General features: G+C 39.5%; 1 protein-coding gene across 1 annotated transcript; it reads left to right on the forward strand.

Moving 5' to 3' along the window:
* The first annotated feature begins 2,823 nt into the window (after positions 1-2,823).
* On the forward strand, positions 2,824-21,154 carry LOC143382946 (myosin regulatory light chain 12B). The gene is made up of 4 exons (XM_076837275.2): positions 2,824-2,955; positions 15,330-15,528; positions 19,038-19,199; positions 20,658-21,154. Exons 2-4 carry the CDS (start codon positions 15,345-15,347, stop codon positions 20,828-20,830), a joined length of 519 nt encoding a protein of 172 aa, XP_076693390.1. The 5' UTR covers positions 2,824-2,955; positions 15,330-15,344; the 3' UTR covers positions 20,831-21,154.
* Positions 21,155-21,505: the final 351 nt, after the last annotated feature.

The following is a 21,505-nucleotide window of genomic DNA, read 5'->3' on the forward strand; positions in this document are numbered from 1 at the left end:
TCATTCTCTTTAAGTGTTAAAAATCTGAAAGTGTTAAAACTATAAAAGATTTGAGTTTAAAAGGATTTGAAGGAGGAGGAGAGTTGAGTGAAAACAGTCATAATTACCCTACAAAGATAAATAATTGAAAATTACTCTAATAACTTCAAGTTTTATGCTACTACTAACAAGCTTTATCCTTGAAGAAAACCATTACCTCATTCAGTGAACAGTGAATGCCTGTGGGCAACAGACCTTTGTACTCAATAGGACAGAAGGGGAGATTCCTTAACCTGGTAAGGACAGCTATATAGAATACTAGTAGAAGACTAGTAATAACTAGTCTTTTTCCCCTTCAAGATTAGAATTATAGAATCTGCCTTAATTCTCTGAATGAATTTCATTCAGTGATTTTAAAAAGTATATTTTTGGCCGGCTATTGCCATTGTGCTAAAATCTTGAAAAAATTATCACCTCTGCTTAGTTAACAAATCTCCAGTGAAGAATAAGTAACATCATTTCCTCTGGGGCCCGAGGGGTGGCGGGGGAGACTACTAAAATTATCTCTTGCAGTATCTCCATTTCCATTTTGGATAACTGTTCAAAGACTCACCCTATATTAGAAATAGTGGATGATCTGGCCTGCATGAAATAAGTCTGCCAGCTTAGTAATAGCATTCTCTGCTTAGTAACTGGGCTTTGCTTAATTCAGGTGATTACCAATAAAAAGCTGAAAGCATCTTTTCGCTAACAGTGACTTTGACTGCAAAACCAGTTCCTAAAATGTTTCCATGTGAAAATTATCTTGAAACAAACTGTTTCAAGAGTTCTGATGATCCAGGGGCATGCTTGTAATCCCAGTGACTCAGCAGGTGAGGCAGGAGGATTGCAAGTTGAGGCCAGACTCAGCAATTTAGCAAGGTCCTGTCTTAAACATTAAAAGACAGGGGTGGTGGCTAGGGATATAGTTCAGTGGTAAAGCAGCCCTGGATTCCATCCCTAGTAACTTCCTGTCCCCCCACCCCCCACCCCCCCAAAAAAAAACCCTTTTGATGAAACCAAACCAGAAGTGGCAGCATCACCATCCACCTGCTTATGATTGTGTTGCCATTTGGACATAATCTTCACACTTAAAATGTATCTAATACAACAAGACTGAATTTTATGTTAAGTTTAAATAGCAACATGTGGTTAGTCATGATTGTATTAGAACAGTTTAGAAACTTAAATACAGAGTTCAAAGTTAATGTACAAGGCAGGAAGTATACCTCAGTGGTAGAGTTTGAAGCCCTAGGCTTGATCCGTAGCACACAAAGTATAGTCAGGGTGATTTCAGCTATGAGCTTACATTTTCCAGGGTAAAGGCTTATGAAGTAGTAATAGACGATATTTGGCTAACAGCCCTTTGTGGGATTTTTTTTTTTTTTTTGGAGGGGGTGTGCTGTGGACCCAACCTAGAGCCTTGTTCATGTTGGACAAGTACTCTACCCCTAGGTAATTGATCATACTTGGAAGAGCTCTGTGATAAAGACCTAAGAAAGAAGTCAAAATCTAATGAGTGTAAAGACGGTTACTTAAACTATCAAACAAGGGGCAGACTTCAGCTAAGGAAGATTTAAATGTTTAGAACCAGGTGTGACTTACAGTATCAACATCACCTGGGTGCCGATCAGAAGTGCAAATTATTCTCAACTTCTGGCATTGAATCATAATACTGGATTATGAGGCTTAAGAAACTTTTAACAGCCTTTCCAGGTTATTTTCCATGCTATTGTTTTAAGAACTACTTGTGTAGAGTGCTGAACACATGGTTCCTACCTTCTAGGATTTAAAATATAGACTTCTAGAATATAAACCCCTTAAGGGAAAAATAATTCAAATTATTCATTCCACCCCCCCACCCCCCCCACCCCCGCCATCTGGCACATATGTAGGCACTAAGAAGAGTTGAGTAAAAATTGGCTCTTAGGCTGATCATTCTCCATTGTTTTGAAATAGTGCTATTCCTTTAATTATTATCTTGACGATTATAGCCACAAAGAGTATCTAGAACAAAACCCGAATTATGTAGCTTTCTGTTTTCCATTTGTTGACCAAGAGCATTGTATATATGTTTATATGTATGTGTGTAATAATTTTAAACAAAGCTTTGTTATGTTTAAAAGGAGGAATGAAACAGTTGTGTGGCCTGATAAGACCATACACCTTATTATTTGACGGTAGGTCCTAGCATGCGCGATCCCCAACACTGCAAAAATTAATAAATAGAATTTAACTAAGAATAATAATATTTTGAAGGTAGGAAAGGAGTAGGGCATAAACGGCTTTCCTTGGGCTGGAATGTAGTTAAGGGATTCTAGAGCTAGCAGGAACCCTGTTCTTGAACCTTCTCATAGTGCTTAGAACAGACCCTAAAAATGATCAGAAACTCAAATTGAACTATGGTAACTGTACTTTAATTTGCTAAATCTGTCAACCCTGGGTGGGCCGCTTCCTGCGGGCACCCCAAACCAGGGCGGATCGGGGCCCAGGCGGGTCAAATTCCAGCGCTGTGCCCCGGGCCCTGCCCCTCGCCCCCGCCCCGCTGCCAGGAATGCGGAAGGGCGGTGGGGACCGGCCGCGGGGAGGCGGGGGAGGCGGGGGAGGCGGGCGGGCCATGGGGTGGCCGCCCAGCCGCACGGGGGCATGCCGCGACAGACCTGGACAGGGAAGGAAGAGACCACTAGGGCCTGGGCTGTGTGCGTGCAGCCCCGGCAGCCCCGCGCCGCGCCGGACCCCCGGCCCGCACTGTCCTGCGCGCGACGCTGACCGCACCCCTCTCTCCCTGTTGGAGCCGCCGCGCCTTCCGGTGCGCCTTCCGCCCCGCCTCTCTAGGCAGGAAGTGCCGGCGCCGCCACTGTCCGACCACAGCCCCGCGCTTGTCGCCGTCGCTCTTCGTCTCGCGCAGGGCATCCCGGATCTGCTACCTGGCGCCGGGTGAGTGGCGCTCGGCCTCGCGCGTGACACCCCTTGGGCTGCATGTGTCCCCTCCGGCTGCGCCCCTGCTGCCTGACCGGGTTGCTGCGCGGCCGGGTGGCAGTCGGACCTGTCAGGTTGCCGGGGAAGTGGCTCCGGGCTGGAGGCGAGGGGAGCGGGGTCAGCAGAGAGGCCCTGGTAGTGGCCGGGGCTTGTAAGTCGAGGACCCGGAAAACTCCGAGGCGGATGAAGCAGGGCTGGGGAGACAGCCTTTTGGAAGAGGTGGCCGGGTCCCTGGCGCTGAGTGGGCCGGCCCTGCGTCACCTGGATGACTTCACTCCTGGTGCCTGCACCTGTCCTCCCGGCCCTGCTGCGGGCCCAAGCAGTGGATTAGGGCCAACAGCTCGTGGGGCTCGGCTCTGTGGCCCACAAGGTCCTATGTGCATTGGGGGATACTGGAGCCCATCAGTGCCTGACTCTTGCCTAAGATGAAGTGTTAAGGGAAACTGTTAGCGCACCGGTGCCTAACCACGATCAGCGCAGGCACACGTGCAATAATTTCCATGGGAGTTTGAACTCTCGCTGTTTTTGCCTCTTGCAAAGATTTAGTTCATCGGTATTGATTGAAGAAAAGGACAATTAAAAGAAATCTGGAAAAGCTTCCTTGGAAAGAATCGTGACCTCAATGAAGTCCTTGATTAAGCTCTAGGGGGAACTTAAAATTTATGGCTAGATCTGTCGTAGAGATAACAAGAGCAAAAGCTCTACGGGTGGGAGTTCTGTCGTGTGAAAAGGAAACAGTGGGGAGACCAGCCTGAGTAGAGCACCACTCTAGTGAATAACAGCTGGAAATAAGAGTAGGTGGTTGAGGCTGGGTGTGTAGCTCCGTGCTAGAGCATTGTGTGTGAGGGGCTGTGGGTTTAGATCCCCAGCACCACAATAAAATGAGGGTAGTTAGGTAAATGAAGCCCTTTTATGGATGTCTTGAAAACTAGACAAGAAATAAAAGATTATGTAAGATGCCTTAGGGGGAATCATTTAGATTCTTAAATATGGGAGTAACATGAAGAAAGGGGCACCTTTAGGGGATTGGTTTGACACCTTTTGTTGAAGATAGAGTTGGCCTTTGGTAAGAGAAGAACTACATAGCATTTTAGAATTTAATTGGACTTTTATAGATTATTTCAGTGCAACCCTTCATTTTATAATTGAGGAAACTGACACTAGAGTTAAGTAATTTGACTACGGTAACTTGAGGAATTCATATGGTGCCATCCCATTTCTCCATAAACTTCAGGTGGACCCTCCTAGACTTCCTAAGTAAGTGTACAGCTTTTTATTGGTTCAAGCTCTGTTAAATGAAACAACTTGTATGTTGGATGACTCAGTACTCATTTATGCTTTAATGAAACTGAGTTTGGACAAGATGTACTGCTCTACTTCCGAAAAGCATTCCTAAGTGAGGGTGGCCAAGGTTAGGAAAGACTCCTAAAGAAGATTTAGAAACCTTAAATGTAACTAGTTTTCCATTCTCCCAAGAATGAAAGACACCAGATAATCTAGGGATGAGTTGCATTATACTCTATTTGCACATAGTGGTTCCGTAGTATAATTCTTACTTCCCACGTTTATTATACACTATTTGCCAACATCATTGATTAGAATCTTCCTAAATTCACTTATAGGGGCAAAGGGAACTTCCCTTCTGCTGAAACAAACACTAGGTGAACAGAAGGAAAGGCATACAAAATTTATTATGTGGGAGAGACTAGGAAAATGAGTATTCAATAACTTAATGAGGTTTAGAAGCTTAAATATCTTATAGGGAGGAGAGAAGGGGAAGGGGACATAGGCAATTTTAGAGGAAAAGGAAATGATTTTTAGAGGAAATGAATTATGAAGAACAGACAGTATCCCAGGACAAAGTTCTTCTGGGCTCTGGGTGTGGTATCAACTCTAGTCTTCTTTCCACAGAATTTTCTTTGTAAGATGAGATTGTAGGGAGGGCGCCTGAGACAACTGCATTCCTTGTTTAAGAACTTTCCATAGTGGGATGAGGGAACCTAAGAGCCACTCCCTTTGCTTCTGGAGAGAAATAGAACCAACATGGAAAAGGGAGGTCACAAGAGACTTTGAAGCTGCTTCTTCACTTCAAAGTACTTAGCATGTCAAACACCATAATTTGAGGTATCATTTTCTGAGCACCAACACACGTATTAGCTATGTGGAGGCATTACCTCTTACTCTCATGATCGAGAATTTTAGCCGCCTATATGCAGGATATTAGAGGCTAGTGGTACAAGCTTGAAGCTAGATGTCCTAAATGTAGATCCTGACTCTTAAATGCTACCATTTTCGGGCTCTGTGGCGAATTGTTTATTTCTTTTTTAATCCAATTTTCTCATATGAGAAATGGTGATAATAGTAGTACCTCTACCATAAGTTGTTGTGAGGATTAAATGTATTAGTACACGAGAAATGCTTAAACCAGTGCCTGGCACACCTTTAATATTCAATTATTGTTCTATTAATAATGTTCCTGCCAGGTATGGAGCAAGGGGTAGCTTTTAAGTTTTGTTAAGGATCTCTTCAAGAAGAAGACCAGTAGAGTTTCTGCTGACCTTACTTTGGAATTAAGATCCAGGACCTACCTTATAATAAATATGCATATAGTTGTGATAGTAAGGAAACATGTATTTGCTTAGCTAGTATTTATTGAGCACCTACTATGTGCAAGGTACTCTGCCAGACCTTACAATCCAAAATGCAAAGGCAAAGATTCATAAAAATGTATTGGTGAATTGCATGGCAATGTAACATTCTGAGCAATAAAAATGGTGTCTTAGGTTTGATCCCCAGCATAGAAAGAAAAAAAAAAAAAGAACCATTGATAAACTCACTGTTGATAATAAAATAGATCAATCTCTCAAAACTATGTTGAGTGAAAGGAAGTCAGGCATATAAGAATATGCACTGTAATTCTATCATGAGAAGTTCAAAGACAGACCAAACTCATCTGTGGATATACAAATTTAAACAAGGGATCCCTGTGGGAGAGGATAATTGATTTCAAGGGAACTTTCTGGAATGGTGTTAACATTTGTAACTTAACTGGGTTATGTGGGTGTACACGTTTACAAAAAATAGATTAAAAATGTATTAAGATTTGTAAGTTTCATTTTATATAAATTTCACTGCAGTAAAACATAATTTGGGAGGACAGAAAGTTTACTGCCAACTAGGACAATCATAAAACTTAGAAAAAGGAATGACAGTGTTATAATGTATATAGTAAATGTTAGAATATATTAAGGGGAAAGCCTACCTGGTGTTAAGAACAGAAAAGTTGTGAAAATTGAGTTTGGCTCTCTATGAGAGTTATAATTTATGAAACTGACTTTTTTTTCTTCTAAATATGCAGCATAATAGCAATGATACGTTATTAAGTATATGAACTTAATTTTGTGAAATATTTAAACTTGATTATATATTAAATTCTCTTTATGATAGCTGTTTTCAGACTGTTGCTCATGTATCTAGTCATTTTATCCCCTTAATTAGAACAAACATTAATTAGTCTGACTATAGTAATGACCATGGGAATCCATGAGAAATTTCCAAGATTCTGATAAACCTTGGTAAAGATGAGATTGAATTAAAAGTGACCTTAAGTTTTAGTTCAAGAACTGCCCTGTGTTGTTCTGTGAATTCCTCCATTTAGAGACTTAGAGCCTCGCCTTAGCTTACAAATCAACCTTGCTAAAGAAGACCTGATGAGTATCTTGACCTCTGGGCATCTCAACTACTGTAGGTTGTCTAGCACTTGAATTCTTTATCACCTCTTTGCTCTCAAAACCACCTCCTCTCCTCTTCTCTCCCTAATTACCTCATTTTTTGAGTGGTACCTGTGCACTATCAGTTTTTCAGGCAGTACTTAAGAAAAGCACATTTCAAGGACAGAGCTTTGAAGGAAACTCCAATTAGGAAGCAAAAAAACACCAGCAAATCAGCGGGATAGCAACCAGAAGAGGATGATGGTGATGGAAATGCTGAGGAAGAGATGACTTGAGATTAAAAGAGGAACCTACAGGGCTGGGGATATAGGTCCAGTGGATATAGGATATAGATCCTGGCATGCATGAGACCATGGGTTCAACCCCTAGCACTGCAAAAAAATTAAAAGAATAAAAAAGAGCTTAACAGAAGTTAAATAGGAGTTAAAATTTTCTAACCAGAAATAGAAATTTCCCTACCCAGTGCAAACTTGACTGTGGTCCTTTGAGCTTTCTAAAATTTTGTGGCTCTAATTCTGAAATAAAGGCACTGCCCTATTTTAACATTAAAGAGGTCAAGGAAACCGTGGCTCTGTTGGCTTCTGTTGGTATATGAAAGATTATTCCCAAATGTAGCACCTTAAAAAGTAATATGGAGAGGCTGAGGTTATGGCTCAGCAGTAGAGTGCTTGTCTAGCACCGGCAGAGCCCTGGGTTCAATCCTCAGCACCACATAGAAATACATAAAATAAAGGTATTGTGTCCAATTACAACTTAAAAAAAAAAAAAGCAATATGGAGTTTTTGAATTCCAGAGCAGCTTAGCTGGGTGGTTCTGACTCAAGGTCTCTCATGAAGTTGCAGTCAGGATAGTGCTGGCTATAGTTCCCTGCAACATGGGCCTTTCCACAGGAAAGGCCACTAGGCCCTCATGACCTAGTGCTAGCTCCTGCAGATTGAGTGAGCCAAGAAAGAGCAGGGCAGAAGCAGCAATGTCTATGGTGACAAAGTCACACAGCAACCCTTTTCACTATTGGAGGGAACTGCATAAGGGCATGAGAATTGTTGTTGAGTGCCATCTTTAAGCCTGTCCTACTACCTTGGCCAAAGGAGTGGGATCAGATGCTCTAATGGGTCAAGGAGGTAACGACAACTAATAGCAGCTGGGACAAGGACATGGAAGGAGTAGTGGGGGTTGTTTGTTGAATACTCATTATCAACAGGAATTTGGACGTGCTGGTCAAAATGATTCCTTATCATGCAGTTGTTCAAGATGTCAGAAATTCAGGTTTCTATGTAAAATGTTCCATTAAAAAAAGTACTGGCAAATTAATTCAGTTTTCTAAAGAGACATGTTAGAGGCTGTCCCTGGGGGTGCTAAACAAACTTTTCTTTTGGTACTGGGGATTGAACTCAGGGGCGCTTGATCACTGAGCCACATCTCCAACCTTATTTTGTATTTTATTTAGAGACAGGGTCTCACTGAGTTGCTTAGGGTCTTGCCACTGCTGGAGCTGGTTCAACCTCCTGAACCAGTGAGATTACTGGTGTGTGCCACCATGCCCAGCCCTAAACAAACCTTCTTGCACACTTCATATAGTTTAGTGGCTGCCAGTTTATGGTTTATAATCTACCTTTTATTATATTGATGAGTAAGGAAAATGAGACCTGGGATAGCTAAAAGACCAAAGTTCATAACAACTACAGATGACAGCACTAGAATTAAGAGTCCAGGTCTCCAGAATCTTCATTAAAGCATAACAACCAATATTAAAAATACAGGAATGGGGGCACAGTGGCATATACCTGTAATCCAAGCTACTTTGGAGGCTGAGGCAGGAGGGTCACAAGTTTGAGACCAGCCTGGGCAACTTAGTGAGACCCTCTCTCAGAATAAACTAAAAAAAGGGTTGGAGATGTTGCTCAGTGGAAAAGAACTTGCTTAGCATATGCAAAAGAACTTAGCTTAGCATATGGCTTCTGTTGGTATATGAAAGATTACTCCCAAATGTAGCACCTTAAAAAGTGAGCTACATTGTGGCTCAGTGGTAGAAGCTCATCTAGCAGGTGCAAAGCCCTGGGTTCAATCCTCAGCGCCCCTTAAAAATACATAAAATAAAGATATTGTGTCCAACTACAACTAAAAAAATATTAAAAAAAAAAAAAAGCAATATGGAGTTTTTGAATTCCAGAGCAGCTTAGCTTGGTGGTTCAGTTCTCAGTACCCCACACACGCACAAGCAAACAAAGGGGAACTAGAAATATAAACAGTCAATTTGGCTTAAGTTTAAGTGGCTCTCAGCCTTCACTGTGCATTGGAGTCACCTGGTGACTAGATTCCTGGGGTCTACTCCTGACATTCAGTTTCATTTAGGCTAGACAGCCCCAGATTTATTTGTGTCCCCTCCCCCGCCAAGATTCTAATGTGCAGCCAACCGCTGGGAGAGAGATATTTACTTGCTGTATGGTGACAACTTGCTGACTTAAGATACTTGAAGAAGTTTCAAATGAATGTTAAGGAAGTCATCAGTGGCTGAAAAAATATGCTCTATGAGTATCTTTCCCAGGCTTCCAAGAAAGCCATATAGGCTGGATGAAATTTGCAGATTGCTTATTAATTATTATGGTATTCATGGTTTGATTTGCATATCAGTACTGCAGTTGGCTTTGCAGACCTTTCAGTTACCAACCACATATATTGATACCACAGTCACCTCTAATACTATATTTCTACTTCCCTGCCCTTGATAAAAATTCTGTGAACATTATATGTATGCTTTCATTCACTCTATGTTACAAATTATAGAAATAAAATTAAAAATTTGAAGAGGAAGCAAGAAGTGTTTTTACTGCTGTTGAAAGTAATTCTTTATATTAGTGCTATAATCTATATATTTTCCTCTATAGCTGTGGTTTAGGGTAGGGTGGGTTTTTCTTTTTTTTTTTTTTTCTTTTTAGTTGTAGGTGGACACAATATCTTTATTTTTATTTATTTATTTTTATGTGGTGCTGAGGATCAAACCCAGAGCCTCACATGTGCGAGGCAAGCGCTCTACCACTTAGCTATGACCCTAGCCCAGGGTTGGGTTTCTTTAAACACAGGTTAAGTATTAGTAATTTGGCCATCCTAGGTAAAGGTTTTCAAAGTCAATCATGACTGATGGAAAATGCTGCTACTTGATTAAACCCAACCATGGCTGTTATATTGCATATTTCCAGGGACGCCATTCACATTTTAGTCACCCACAGTGCAATCCTGCACAGTATCTCTCCAGTGAAGTTTGAATTAATTTGAAAACTCCGTTTGTCTAGGATTTGAATTTAGAGGAGAGTAGCTGCTCAGAAATCAGTGTTGGATTATATTGGTAGTGGTGAAGGTCTTTAAATTTTTTATGTTAAAATAACTGGAAAAAACAGTAGGAAGTAAAAAACATATAGGTAGAAATAACCTGTAACAATGGAATTTGAATCCTGGCTTTATCACTAGGTGACCCTGGGAAAGTTAATATCTTTGATTTTCAGTTTCTTCATTTGTAAGGCAGGCTTCTTTCACTTAATACACATAATGTGTGCCTTGCATATGAGTCCCTCAATAAATGGTAGTAGCTAAAAGTTAAGTAGACCTTTAATTTCTGTTTTGCTCCTAAGACAAGGAAGTGGGACAGGACATTTTGATTTGGAAAAATAGAAAGAACAAAGGTACTCAAGGTCAGAAACTGCATGGTGCCTTGGAGACATGCCAACAGTTTCATGTAGCTAAAGGAAAAGCACGTAGTTAAGAATATTAAATAGAGATGACTGTGGAAAGGACGGTGCTAGATGGAGTAGGTAAAGGAAGACCCAAGTGTGGCCAGGTGATCCCAACAACTCCAGGCTGAGGCAGGAGGATTACAAGTTCAAGCCCAGCTTCAGCAATTTAGTGAGACCTTAGGCAACTTAAGGAGACCCTTCCTCAAAAAGGGCAGGAGACTCAGGGCTGTGCTCAATAGTAGAGCACCCCTAGGTTCAGTCCCTACTCCTGGTGTGGCAATGGGGGACCCATGTGCCATGCTTTAGAACTTATTCTATATCTTCTATGAGGTGGAGGGGCAAAGAAGATTTCAAAAAGTAGAATGGTGAGGCCATATTCGTGTTTGGATGCCTCTGGCTAGAATATGAAGGAGTTGAGGGAAACAGGAAGTAAGGAGGCTGGTTCAGAGGCCATAGAAATATTCTACACAAGAGGTGGTGAGGATCAGGTTTAGGGTGATGGCAGAGAAATGAGGAAGATGAGCAAATCTGAGAAATATTTAAGAGGCAAGACTTGATTCATCAGGGAGAGGGATCTGTGGAGATGACTCTTGGATTTCTGGCTTGGTGAGTGGGTGGATGAAGGTGAGTGGGTAGACTGAGAAAACAAAGCTGGAAGAGTTTAAGAGGGGGAAGAGAATGAATTCAGTTTGCAGCATGTTGATTAAGAGGTATCTGTGGGACATCCAAATGAGGGCCTTTCATAGGCAGTTGGGTGTTTGAGTCTAAAGCTCAAGGTTAAGGTCAGGCCTGGAGGCATAGGCTTGGGAGTCAGGTGTTGTCAGAACAGTGAGTGTTGATGAGATCATCCAAGGAAAGCGGAATGAAAACAACTTTAAACCATGCACTGCCAGAATGCTGAGCAACATGAATATATAAGTTAGTGGAGATGTAAGTCTAAGAAGAAAATAGAAGAACTGAGCCAGAGGATGTAGAGTACAGCACTTTACATAAAACAGTCTCCCCAGCATAGTGTTCATCTGTCTCCCACATTAGAGTGCAAGGTCTTCAAGGTTGGGCCTCTTGTGCTCTTTTTCCTTCTGGGACAGTTCTATTTTAGTGTTACTGAGCATCAGGCCAAAAGCTTCTGAGTCTCAAAGAAAAGAGGGACAAAATAGTGCCAAATACAGCAGAGGGGTCCAAGAAGATTTGGACTAGATTTGGCAATTTGAAAGCAGTTGCAGAGGAAGAGAGACAGCCAGATTGTGGTGGATTGGAAAGTGAGTGGGAAGTGAAAAAGTGGTAAAGGCCAAGAGACTTCTCTCAGAAGGCAAGGAGGAAAGAAAGGGTGGCAGTTTCTTGTGGGTGAGAGTTCCCTTCAGTTTTATGGTTTTAATATAATTTGCCTCACTTTTTAGGTAGTATTTTAGTGTGTGTGTGTGTGAGAGAGAGAGAGCATGTGTGTGTGTGTGTGTGTGTGTGTTTAGTGTTTGTGGGTACTATGCATATATACAATTTAATGAGGGAAAATTTGTTTTGATGTGATTCTAGGTATTGAACTCAGGGCCTTACACATGATAGGCAGGTGCTCCACTGAGCTACCCTAAAAACTCTTTTAAAAAGAAATTATACATGCCTGTAATCCCAGTAGCCTGGGAGGCTGAGGCAGGAGGATCACAAGTTCAAAGCCAGCCCCAGCGACTTAGCAAGACTCTGTCCCCAAATAAAAATATAAAAAGGGCTGGGGATGTGGGTCAGTGGTTAAGTGCTCCTGGGTCTCATCCCTGGTACCAAGAAAGAATTTTAAAAAGAAATTATACTACCATTATATTGAGCTCTGTTTGCTCTATACTTTATTTTGATTAGGGCCAGTTGGCAAATTGTTCTCAGTTCTCTTCCAACAACCTTCTTTCTGTTGTCCTTCATTTGAGGATCAGACTTACCTCACCGTCTGAGTGCCTTTCTGATCTACGGAGCTGCTTCCCCATTCTTCCTCATAGACATATCCCCTAATAAAATCCTTATGTGTTTAATCCCATCTTGGCATTGGTTTCTTGGAAAGCTCAAACAAGTGTATTTTTAGTTAGCTATTGAGTTAGTATGATACAATTGACAGATCATTTTTTAAAAATAATTTACTCTTTGGGAAGTTTTTTTTAAATGACTCGTATGAAAATGATTTGCTGATAGAACTACTTGCCTTTAGACTTATGACAATATATCATGGAGAAATAGAATCATAGAATTTTTAGCATGAAAAAAAAACCCTTAATCTAACAGTTTGGGAATATGCAGAAGATTGAATTGTAGTCAAGTGAGGTTATGGGTGTAGCTCAGAGGTGGGGCACATGATTAGTCTGTGTGAGGTCTTGATTGAATCCCGAAGACCCTCTCCCCTCAAAACAACAACAACAACAACAATAAACAACAGTCCATATTAAGTGTCTTACTAGTGAACCACATTCTATCTTTGATTTAACCTTAAAATTTAACTAAATTTAAGTAACAAGCTAAGTTATAGGAAAGAAAAGAAAATTAACATTTATTCAGGACAGTATGTGGGGAGGGCAAATAGTTGCAAAGTTGAGAGTACGACCTCTAAGGCTTACGTACTTCAAAACTACCACTAGGTCAAGTTTCAAAAACACCCTCCCTTTGTTCATATCTATTACAATGGAGAAAGAAAATATGTATGTATAGAAAGTCTAAAACCAGAAGTGCTAAAGACTTAGGTCCAAAATCTCCTTGCTCAGCCACTGACCTGGCTTGTTATCTGCTTTCATGTTATGGGGTTGAAGAAATAGAGAATCAGTCAAGGGAAGAGTTGTGTAGGACAGATTCTAGAAGGTTTCAAATGTAGAGATTCAGTGTCTTCTAGTCAGTCAAGTCATGGAGAGTGCTAACTACCCCCTAGCAACAATATGTGGTAGTATTGACAACCAGGAAAACTTTCCTGATCCTCAATATCCAGTATTTTATTTGGGTTCCATCATGGACACAGTTAACTGCCTACATGGCTAACCGCAGTCTCCAGCTCCTTTCTAGAGGTCAGGCTGATACTGTGTGATCTAAATCTCCCATCATAACCCACGCTGTTAGCCTGCCTGGTGTGACCTCAGTGTGACCTCAGACTGCAGATGTCAGAGAGGACATTCCAGGAACCTAGATAGAAATTAGCTCCCAGGAGCTAAGGGCAAAGGTCAGACCTCTCTTTGGGCAACATTAAATTCTTTAATACCAGGAGCCATTTGATTTTTTTGGGGGGGGGGGGGCGGACCAAACCCGAGGGTGCTTAAACACTGAGCTACATCCTCAGCCCTTTTCTGTATTTTATTTAGAGATGATCTTACTAAATTGTTTAGGGCCTCTCTAAGTTGCTGAAGCTGGCTTTGAACTCATGATCCTCCTGTCTCAGCCTCCTGAGCCACTGGGATTACAGGTGTGCACCACCCTGTCCTAATGATTTTTTTTTTTAATTTACCAGTACCCAAGTCATAGGATAGTTATGAAGATTGGATAAGACATTGGATCAAAAATTACTCAGATATTTGTGGGTTTTTAGAAGTTAATGACACTAGTAAGGATGGAGTTGTTATTTGAATTCAGATTTCCTCCTCCAAAACTGATAATATTTTTGTTTTGGTTTGTTTTAGAATCACCTTACATTGTCAGTCACCTTGTTGGTGATATGTTTTGAGAGAGATGTAGTTGGGCAGTTTTGTCACTGCAAACATCATAGAATGTACAAAACTAGATGATACAGCCTGTGCACTCAGGCTAAGTAGTATGCTCCATCATATGCAGTCATCATTGACTGAAAAGTTGTCATATGTGCATGACTCTATTTATTTACATTCTTTTAAACTATAAATAAAAAATGTCATCTCTTTGACAGTTTAATTAGTGATGGCTTTCAGTAGAGTGTTGGAGGCTAGCACCAAAGCCATTTACAGAGGATCTAGGAATGTTTGGGAAGATGAGGAGATGGAGACAGTTGAGTATTAATTTGCTGTTCTGAGAGTTTTGTCAAGGGAAAGGGGAAATGCATGTCTATCTAGAAGGGGTGCAATATAGAATAGGGTTTATATCATATTTTTTAAAGATGAGCGCTTTTTGAACATATACTACATGCTAACTATGTGAGTCTCTTTACATACTTTATCTCATTTAGTTCTTCCCTTGCATTACAGTAGATATCTGTTGACTCAGTGGTGCATGCCTGTAATTCCAGCAATCTGGGAGGCTAATGCAGGAAAAATCACAAGTTTGAGGCCAGCCTCAGCAACATGGCAAGACCCTCTCTCAAAGTAAAAAATTAAAAAGGGCTGGGGGTATAGCTTATTAGTAAAGCACCCCTGTGTTCAATCTCTAGTACTGGGGGAAAAATAACAACCACCAAAAAAACTGAAGCTCAGAGAAGTTATGTTATCTTGGTAGTAAAATGGAAATAATAATACTGCATTTCTTTGTTGTGAGGATTAAATGGGACAAACCTGTGAGAGGAAGAGGTCATTTTTAGAGCCTTTATCTGTGGGGCATCTCCAGGCCTTCAAAATAGTGGTTAGCATATAGTAAGTACTCAGTAAATGCTAGCTATTATTACATATAGCTAAATTAAATTTTAAATTAATTCCAATTTAATAAAAATTGGTCCTATGAAATTTGGTGGAAAGTACATCAATCATTTCTATTCTGTTTCTTAATTTTTCAAAACTCTGATTTTTTTTTTTAGCCACTTAATTATTACATTGAAAATAATGTTTAGATATTACTTAATTCCTGCCCAGTTGAGGTAATAATTCTATATTAAGGTGTTTTTACTTGCTGACTTTAGATGTAATGTGTTATCTTCTGGCCGTACATCTTATGCATTCTTTTTTGTTTTTAAACCTAGAATTAAACAGCCACCATGTCGAGCAAAAAGGCAAAGACCAAGACCACCAAGAAGCGCCCTCAGCGCGCAACATCCAATGTGTTTGCCATGTTTGACCAATCACAGATTCAGGAATTCAAAGAGGCCTTCAACATGATTGACCAGAACAGAGATGGTTTCATTGACAAGGAAGATCTGCATGATATGCTTGCCTCACTGGGTAATTTATATTCTTTATATGATATTGTTAAAAAATAATTCCATTCTTTATGAATTTTTTAAAACATGATATACATATTACTCTGTTTCTAAAGACCTCTGGAGAGGTTTCTGGGTATGGGAGGTGCCATATTGGGGTGGGTCAGGCATGAGGGGATAGCTTGACAGAAGTGGGGATCTGGCAGGTAGGCTTATGTTCTCATTAGTTAAATACTTTATGTCTATTAGGCTGAGAGCCAGAATTACAAATAATAAGTATGGCTAATCATAGAGTATAATAAGGTTAATTAAAGTTGAGGACAGGTAAATAAGAATTGATGATTGTGAGTGATAATGGTTGTCTTGGGGAAGATGGGTAGTATAACAGGGAAAGGAAATACAGGGAAGGGGACTTTTGCGCTCTCTCTCTCTCTCTCTCTCTCTCTCTCTCTCTCTCTGTGTGTGTGTGTGTGTGTAAACATACACACACACACACACACCACTAAGCCACATCTCCAGCCCTATTTTGTGTTTTATTTAGAGACAGGGTTTCACTGAGTTGCTTAGCACTTTGCTTTTGCTGAGGCTGGCTTTGAACTTGCAATCCTCCTGCCTCAGCCTCCCTAGCCACTGGGATTACAGGCATGTGGCCCTGTGCCCAGCCCAACTTTTACAACATATATGTATGAGATTTTTTTTTTTCTTTCTTTCTTTTTTTTGTACCAGGTATTGAACTCAGGGGTGCTTAAGCCATATCCCCAGCCCTTTTTTTATTTTTTATTTTGAGACAAGGTCTCACTAAGTTGCTTAGGACCACACTAAATTGCTGGGGCTGGCCTTGAACTTGCGTTCCTACTTAGGTCTCCTGAGTTGCTGGGATGACACACCACACCCTGCTTATTTATGTTTTTTTATAATGAATGGTTTTTATAATTTATTGTTTTTTAATAATTAAAATATGAAGGTAGAAGATTTAATGTGTATATAAACTGCCATTTGTTTTTTGAATTTGTAGGTATTTTTTATTTTTTGTATGATTTTTGTTGCTGTTTAGATTTATTTTTAATAAATGGAAGGAAGTGGAAATCCGATATATTCTGCCTAGAATCAGCAGTGATTTTACAGTTGAAAGTAAACCAGCAAGCAGCAAACAGATGAGTTCTTGATAGGCCAAAGCATGGGGCCAGGGCATGGCTAGAAGAGTAGGTCAGGGGTCCTACAATGAGGCTGTGTACTTCTGCTTGCCTGGTTAACCAGAAAGGGCAACTGAAGGGCCAAAGGGCAAAGAAAAAGGTCGGTTTTTTTCTTTTGGTGTCCACAAAAATGCTTGGCTAGTGTTTGTTCCTCACCTTTTTTTTTTTTTTTTCCCCTAACATACTACTTTGAAAATTGTCAAGCTCACAAAAAGTTAACAGCACAGTGAACACCATACATCTTTCTTCTATGTTCCCCAGTTGTGAACATTTTTCAGCATTTTCCTTTATCTGAACTGAGAGTAGATTCAAGATATTGATTTGTTGACTTGCCAGGTAGCTTATATCCCAGGGTCTTTCACATTCAGAGTAGCTGAGTGAGTTTACTTTTTTGGCAAGTCATTACTGAAGAAGGCCACTGAGGAAAATTGAAGGACTTAGCTTTGTTGATTCCAAGGATTGAATACACATGTCCATTCCCCACTTACAGTAAATGTTCCATAAATGTTGGTTGAATGGACAGGTGGTAGTAGATAAGAGTAAGAGGAGACTTTGCATCCTTCTGATTGGGGAAAACCTTTAAATATATGTATTTGCCTTTCAGATCAACAAGTTATATGGGATGTCTTGAATGAATTCATAGGTGCTTAGCTTAAATAATCCATTTTAAATTCCTTTGTCTTTTTTTACCCTAGAGTTTACTTGACACCTATGTGTTGTCCCCACCCCAACACACACACACACACACACACACACACTCACACTGTGCTATAAGAGATAGAGTTTAATCTACAAATAGACAAGTAGATGTTTTCAACTACTTTCACTTATTCAGTGAATCTTTTTCAGAGGTATGCTGAGAAGGTATGATGAGGTAAGATTTTAGTACAGTGTCATAGATGTCAGCATGGTATTTAAATATCACCCCAAATCCCCAGGATTTGAAATTTACATGTGGACTATAATTCTAGATTTGGGTATCATTAGTATTTAGTTCATTTGTAATTTTGAGATGCTTCCTTAGATATGCATCTCTAACAGATGTTCCTTTTATGTAGAATCATAAAAACTTAATGTTGAAAGGGACCTTTGAGATGCCAATTTCAATGAGTTCTTTTTTTTACAGGTGGGAAACAAAGATGCCCATGGCACCTGAATGCAGGATCCGGAATACTGGATTTGAATTCCAGCCCTACCACCTCCCTCAGTGTCAGTAGAACTGGGATTCAAACCTAGTATTCTAATTTTTTTCTTTTTTCTTTTCTTTTTTAAATTTTTTTTTTTTTTTAGTTTTCAGTGGATACCTTTATTTTATTTATTTATATGTAGTGTAAGAATCAAACCCAGGGCCTCACAAATGCTAGGCAAGTGCTCTCCCACTGAGCCACAACCCCAGCCCATCTAGACCCTTCATTTAGAGCTGTTTTGCCTGCAGTGCAAGGTCTCACAGATATTCTCACCTTGACTGCACATTCCAGAAGATTTTCCCCAACTCCTAGGGGAGGATCCAGAGATCTCTCACCAGTTTTCTAAAACAAGGAGTATTCTCAGTTGGAACTGAGATGAAGATTTATGAACAATACTTACATGACTGTAGTTCAGCAACATGTGTCAAGAGCACTCAAGGATATCTGTTTATTGAACATTGTTCAAAATAAACTCCCAATTCCAAGCCAACCTAATAGTTTTAACTTAAAAGGCCAACTAAGAACTAAAACTTTAATATTTACATTTACAACTGAAAACATTAATATTTACATATTTTGAATAACTGGTATGGAAATGATTCCTGGTGGACCTTTAATATTATCAACATTTAAGATGTAATAATGTAGCATTTCCTGGTTTATTGTTTCAGGTTTTTGTTAAAAGTAGGGAAAAGAGGTGGCATAAAGTATTAATGAATGAACAACTTTCAACCTAAGTCCAGAACAGGATTTTTTGGTGGTGGTGGTGTTTTTATTTTTACACTGCTGGAGATTAAACCCAATACTTGCTAGGCAAGCACTCTTATACCCTGAGTCTCCAGAATGCATTTTCATAATGATGTATCAAAGATTTTTTTAAGTTGTCAAAAATTGTCTTTTTAAAATGTTCTGTTTGTATCCATTTTTTGGCTCTTTTCTGTGGAGACCCAACAGAGAGCATTCAGCATGCTAATAAGCAGGCCATTCTTCCACTAAGCTATATATTCAGCACCTCATAATGTTCTTAATGAACATTAATTGAAAAACTACTTGCAAGTAATGATGGTGTAATGTTGGGAAACATAACAATAGCAAAATATTTATTGAAATTAGCTCTTTGTCCTCACATGTTCAACTGTGAATTCTTGCAGGGAAGAATCCTACTGATGCCTACCTGGATGCCATGATGAATGAGGCTCCAGGACCCATCAATTTCACCATGTTCCTCACCATGTTTGGTGAGAAGTTAAATGGCACAGATCCCGAAGATGTCATTAGAAATGCTTTTGCTTGCTTTGATGAAGAAGCAACAGGTGAGTGCTTTTTGTTTCTTTACACCTAGTCTCATTTATGGTACCTGAAAATGAAAAAAAAAAAAAAAAAAATCAGTAAAATAACATTTTTTAAAAATGAAAGAATAGAAACTATTGTTTACAAGTAGGACAAAACAATAGAGATGGCTAAGAAAGAAGAAAAAAGTTGTGTATTATTAATCTTTGAATTCGACTCTGAGCTTCCTAAAAACTAAAGGGAGAGTTGTTTTCTATTAGTAGTATTTTTTTAGATAGTGAAAACTACCCTCCAGTATATATTCAATCTCACTAAAAGGCATAGTTAACAGAACAATTAAAGTCTTAGTTTTGTTTTTCTGGCTTTTTCTTAGGGTTTTGCTTTGTTTTGTCTGTGTCTTCATTTTAATGCACTTGGGAAAAAAATGTAGTTTTTAATGCATAAAAACCTAACTATTCACTTTTCTTCCTCTCACTAACCATCACTGCAGCCCTCCCTCACTGCTCTGTTTTGCTTTTCCCCACCTCCACATGTCAAGTCCTTCCTCGAATCTGCTCTTAGCAGCGCACAGCAGCCACATGTTTTGTTGTTGTTGTTATTTGTTTGTTGCTTGGTTGGTTTTTTCTTTTGTTTTTTTACTTTATCTCTAAAATAGAAAGTTGATTTATTTTTAACCTCCAGATAATACTCACTTAACATTAACTTTATAAACATAATAATATGGGCTGGGGATGTGGCTCAAGTGGTAGCGTGCTCGCCTGGCATGCGTGCGGCCCGGGTTTGATCCTCAGCACCACATACAAACAAAGATGTTGTGTCCGCCGAGAACTAAGAAATAAATATTTAAAAATTCTCTCTCTCTCTCTCTCTCTCTCTCTCTCTCTCTCTCTCCCCCTCCCTCTCCCTCTCCCTCTCCCTCTCCTTTAAAAGAAAAATAAATTTAAAAATAAACATAATAATATATTTCTAAATTTTTTAAATGAATTAATCTAATTTTTGTGTGTGTGTGTGTGTGGTGCTGGGGATTGAACCCAGGGCCTTGTGCATACAAGGCAACATTCTACCAACTGAGCTATATCCCTCACCCAAGTTAATCTAATATTAATAAAGAACTCCAAAAGTAATTGGAAAGCAGTGACATGGTTATGTATATAAACTTTAGTTTGCTAATTTATTTTGTTCATGTAAATGATGGATATTCTGAAATATTTTATAAGATTGACTTGATTAAGAAATGAACCATTTAAGCCAGGAAGGATAGTGCACAGCTGTAATCCAGTGTCTCAGGAATTACTTCAAAGCCAGCCTCAGCAACTTGCAACTTAGTGAGACCTTGTCTCAAAATAAAAAGAGCTGAGGATGTGACCCAGTTGTTAAGCACCCCTGGGTTCAATCCATGATACCAAAAACAAAACAAAAAGAAACGAACCATTCAAGTGTGGTGAAATGTTCATGAGTTCCTTCTTTCTATTGCCTTATAGGCACCATTCAGGAGGATTACCTGAGAGAGCTGCTGACTACCATGGGTGATCGGTTTACAGATGAGGAAGTGGATGAGCTGTACAGAGAAGCCCCTATTGACAAAAAGGGGAATTTCAATTATATCGAGTTCACGCGCATCCTTAAACACGGAGCAAAAGACAAAGATGATTGAAAAAACTATAGCTAAAATCTTCCAATTACATTATCTTTCTCTATTTTATTTCTCAGATTCTTTCCCCACCCTCATAAAACCTGTTGCATGCAACTTAGTTTCACAGCTTTGCTTTATTTTTCTTTGATGTATTTATTCCAGACCTTTTTGCCACTTAGCACTTGTATAATCAGATTGGAAATGGGGATGAGGTTGTAAATTGTGTTGAAAAAGAAATTGCGAATAAAAATCAACAAATGTGAAAGCCCAGGAAAATATATCCGTATTTCTGGTTTTGCTGGATTTTTACATTTTTATATAATAAAAATGCTATTTTGAAATAAAGATTATGCTGACTCAAATGGAATATAATGGCAAGTTAAACAAATGATTGGTAGTTGGGGGGTAGTCTTTTTCTCAGGTTTCCAACTTTACATAATTTAAATCTCATGAAAAAATTGATTTTTTCATCTAGTGGGACAGTGTTCTTCAGAACTTTTAACTATTTAACATTATTATGCAGTAAAAAACTAGTTATGCCTTTGTTTTACTCATGGTTTTAATAAATCATATCTTTAAGCTATCAAGTGATAAATATAGAATATTTCTGGAATAGCATTAAATATTTGAGATTATAAAATGAGGCACAATTCTGAAGAAATGAGTAGTTGTTACTGGAGATTTATTCTGTATGAG

This window comes from Callospermophilus lateralis, chromosome 17 (assembly GCF_048772815.1).
Source record: "Callospermophilus lateralis isolate mCalLat2 chromosome 17, mCalLat2.hap1, whole genome shotgun sequence".
Lineage (NCBI taxonomy): Eukaryota > Metazoa > Chordata > Mammalia > Rodentia > Sciuridae > Callospermophilus > Callospermophilus lateralis.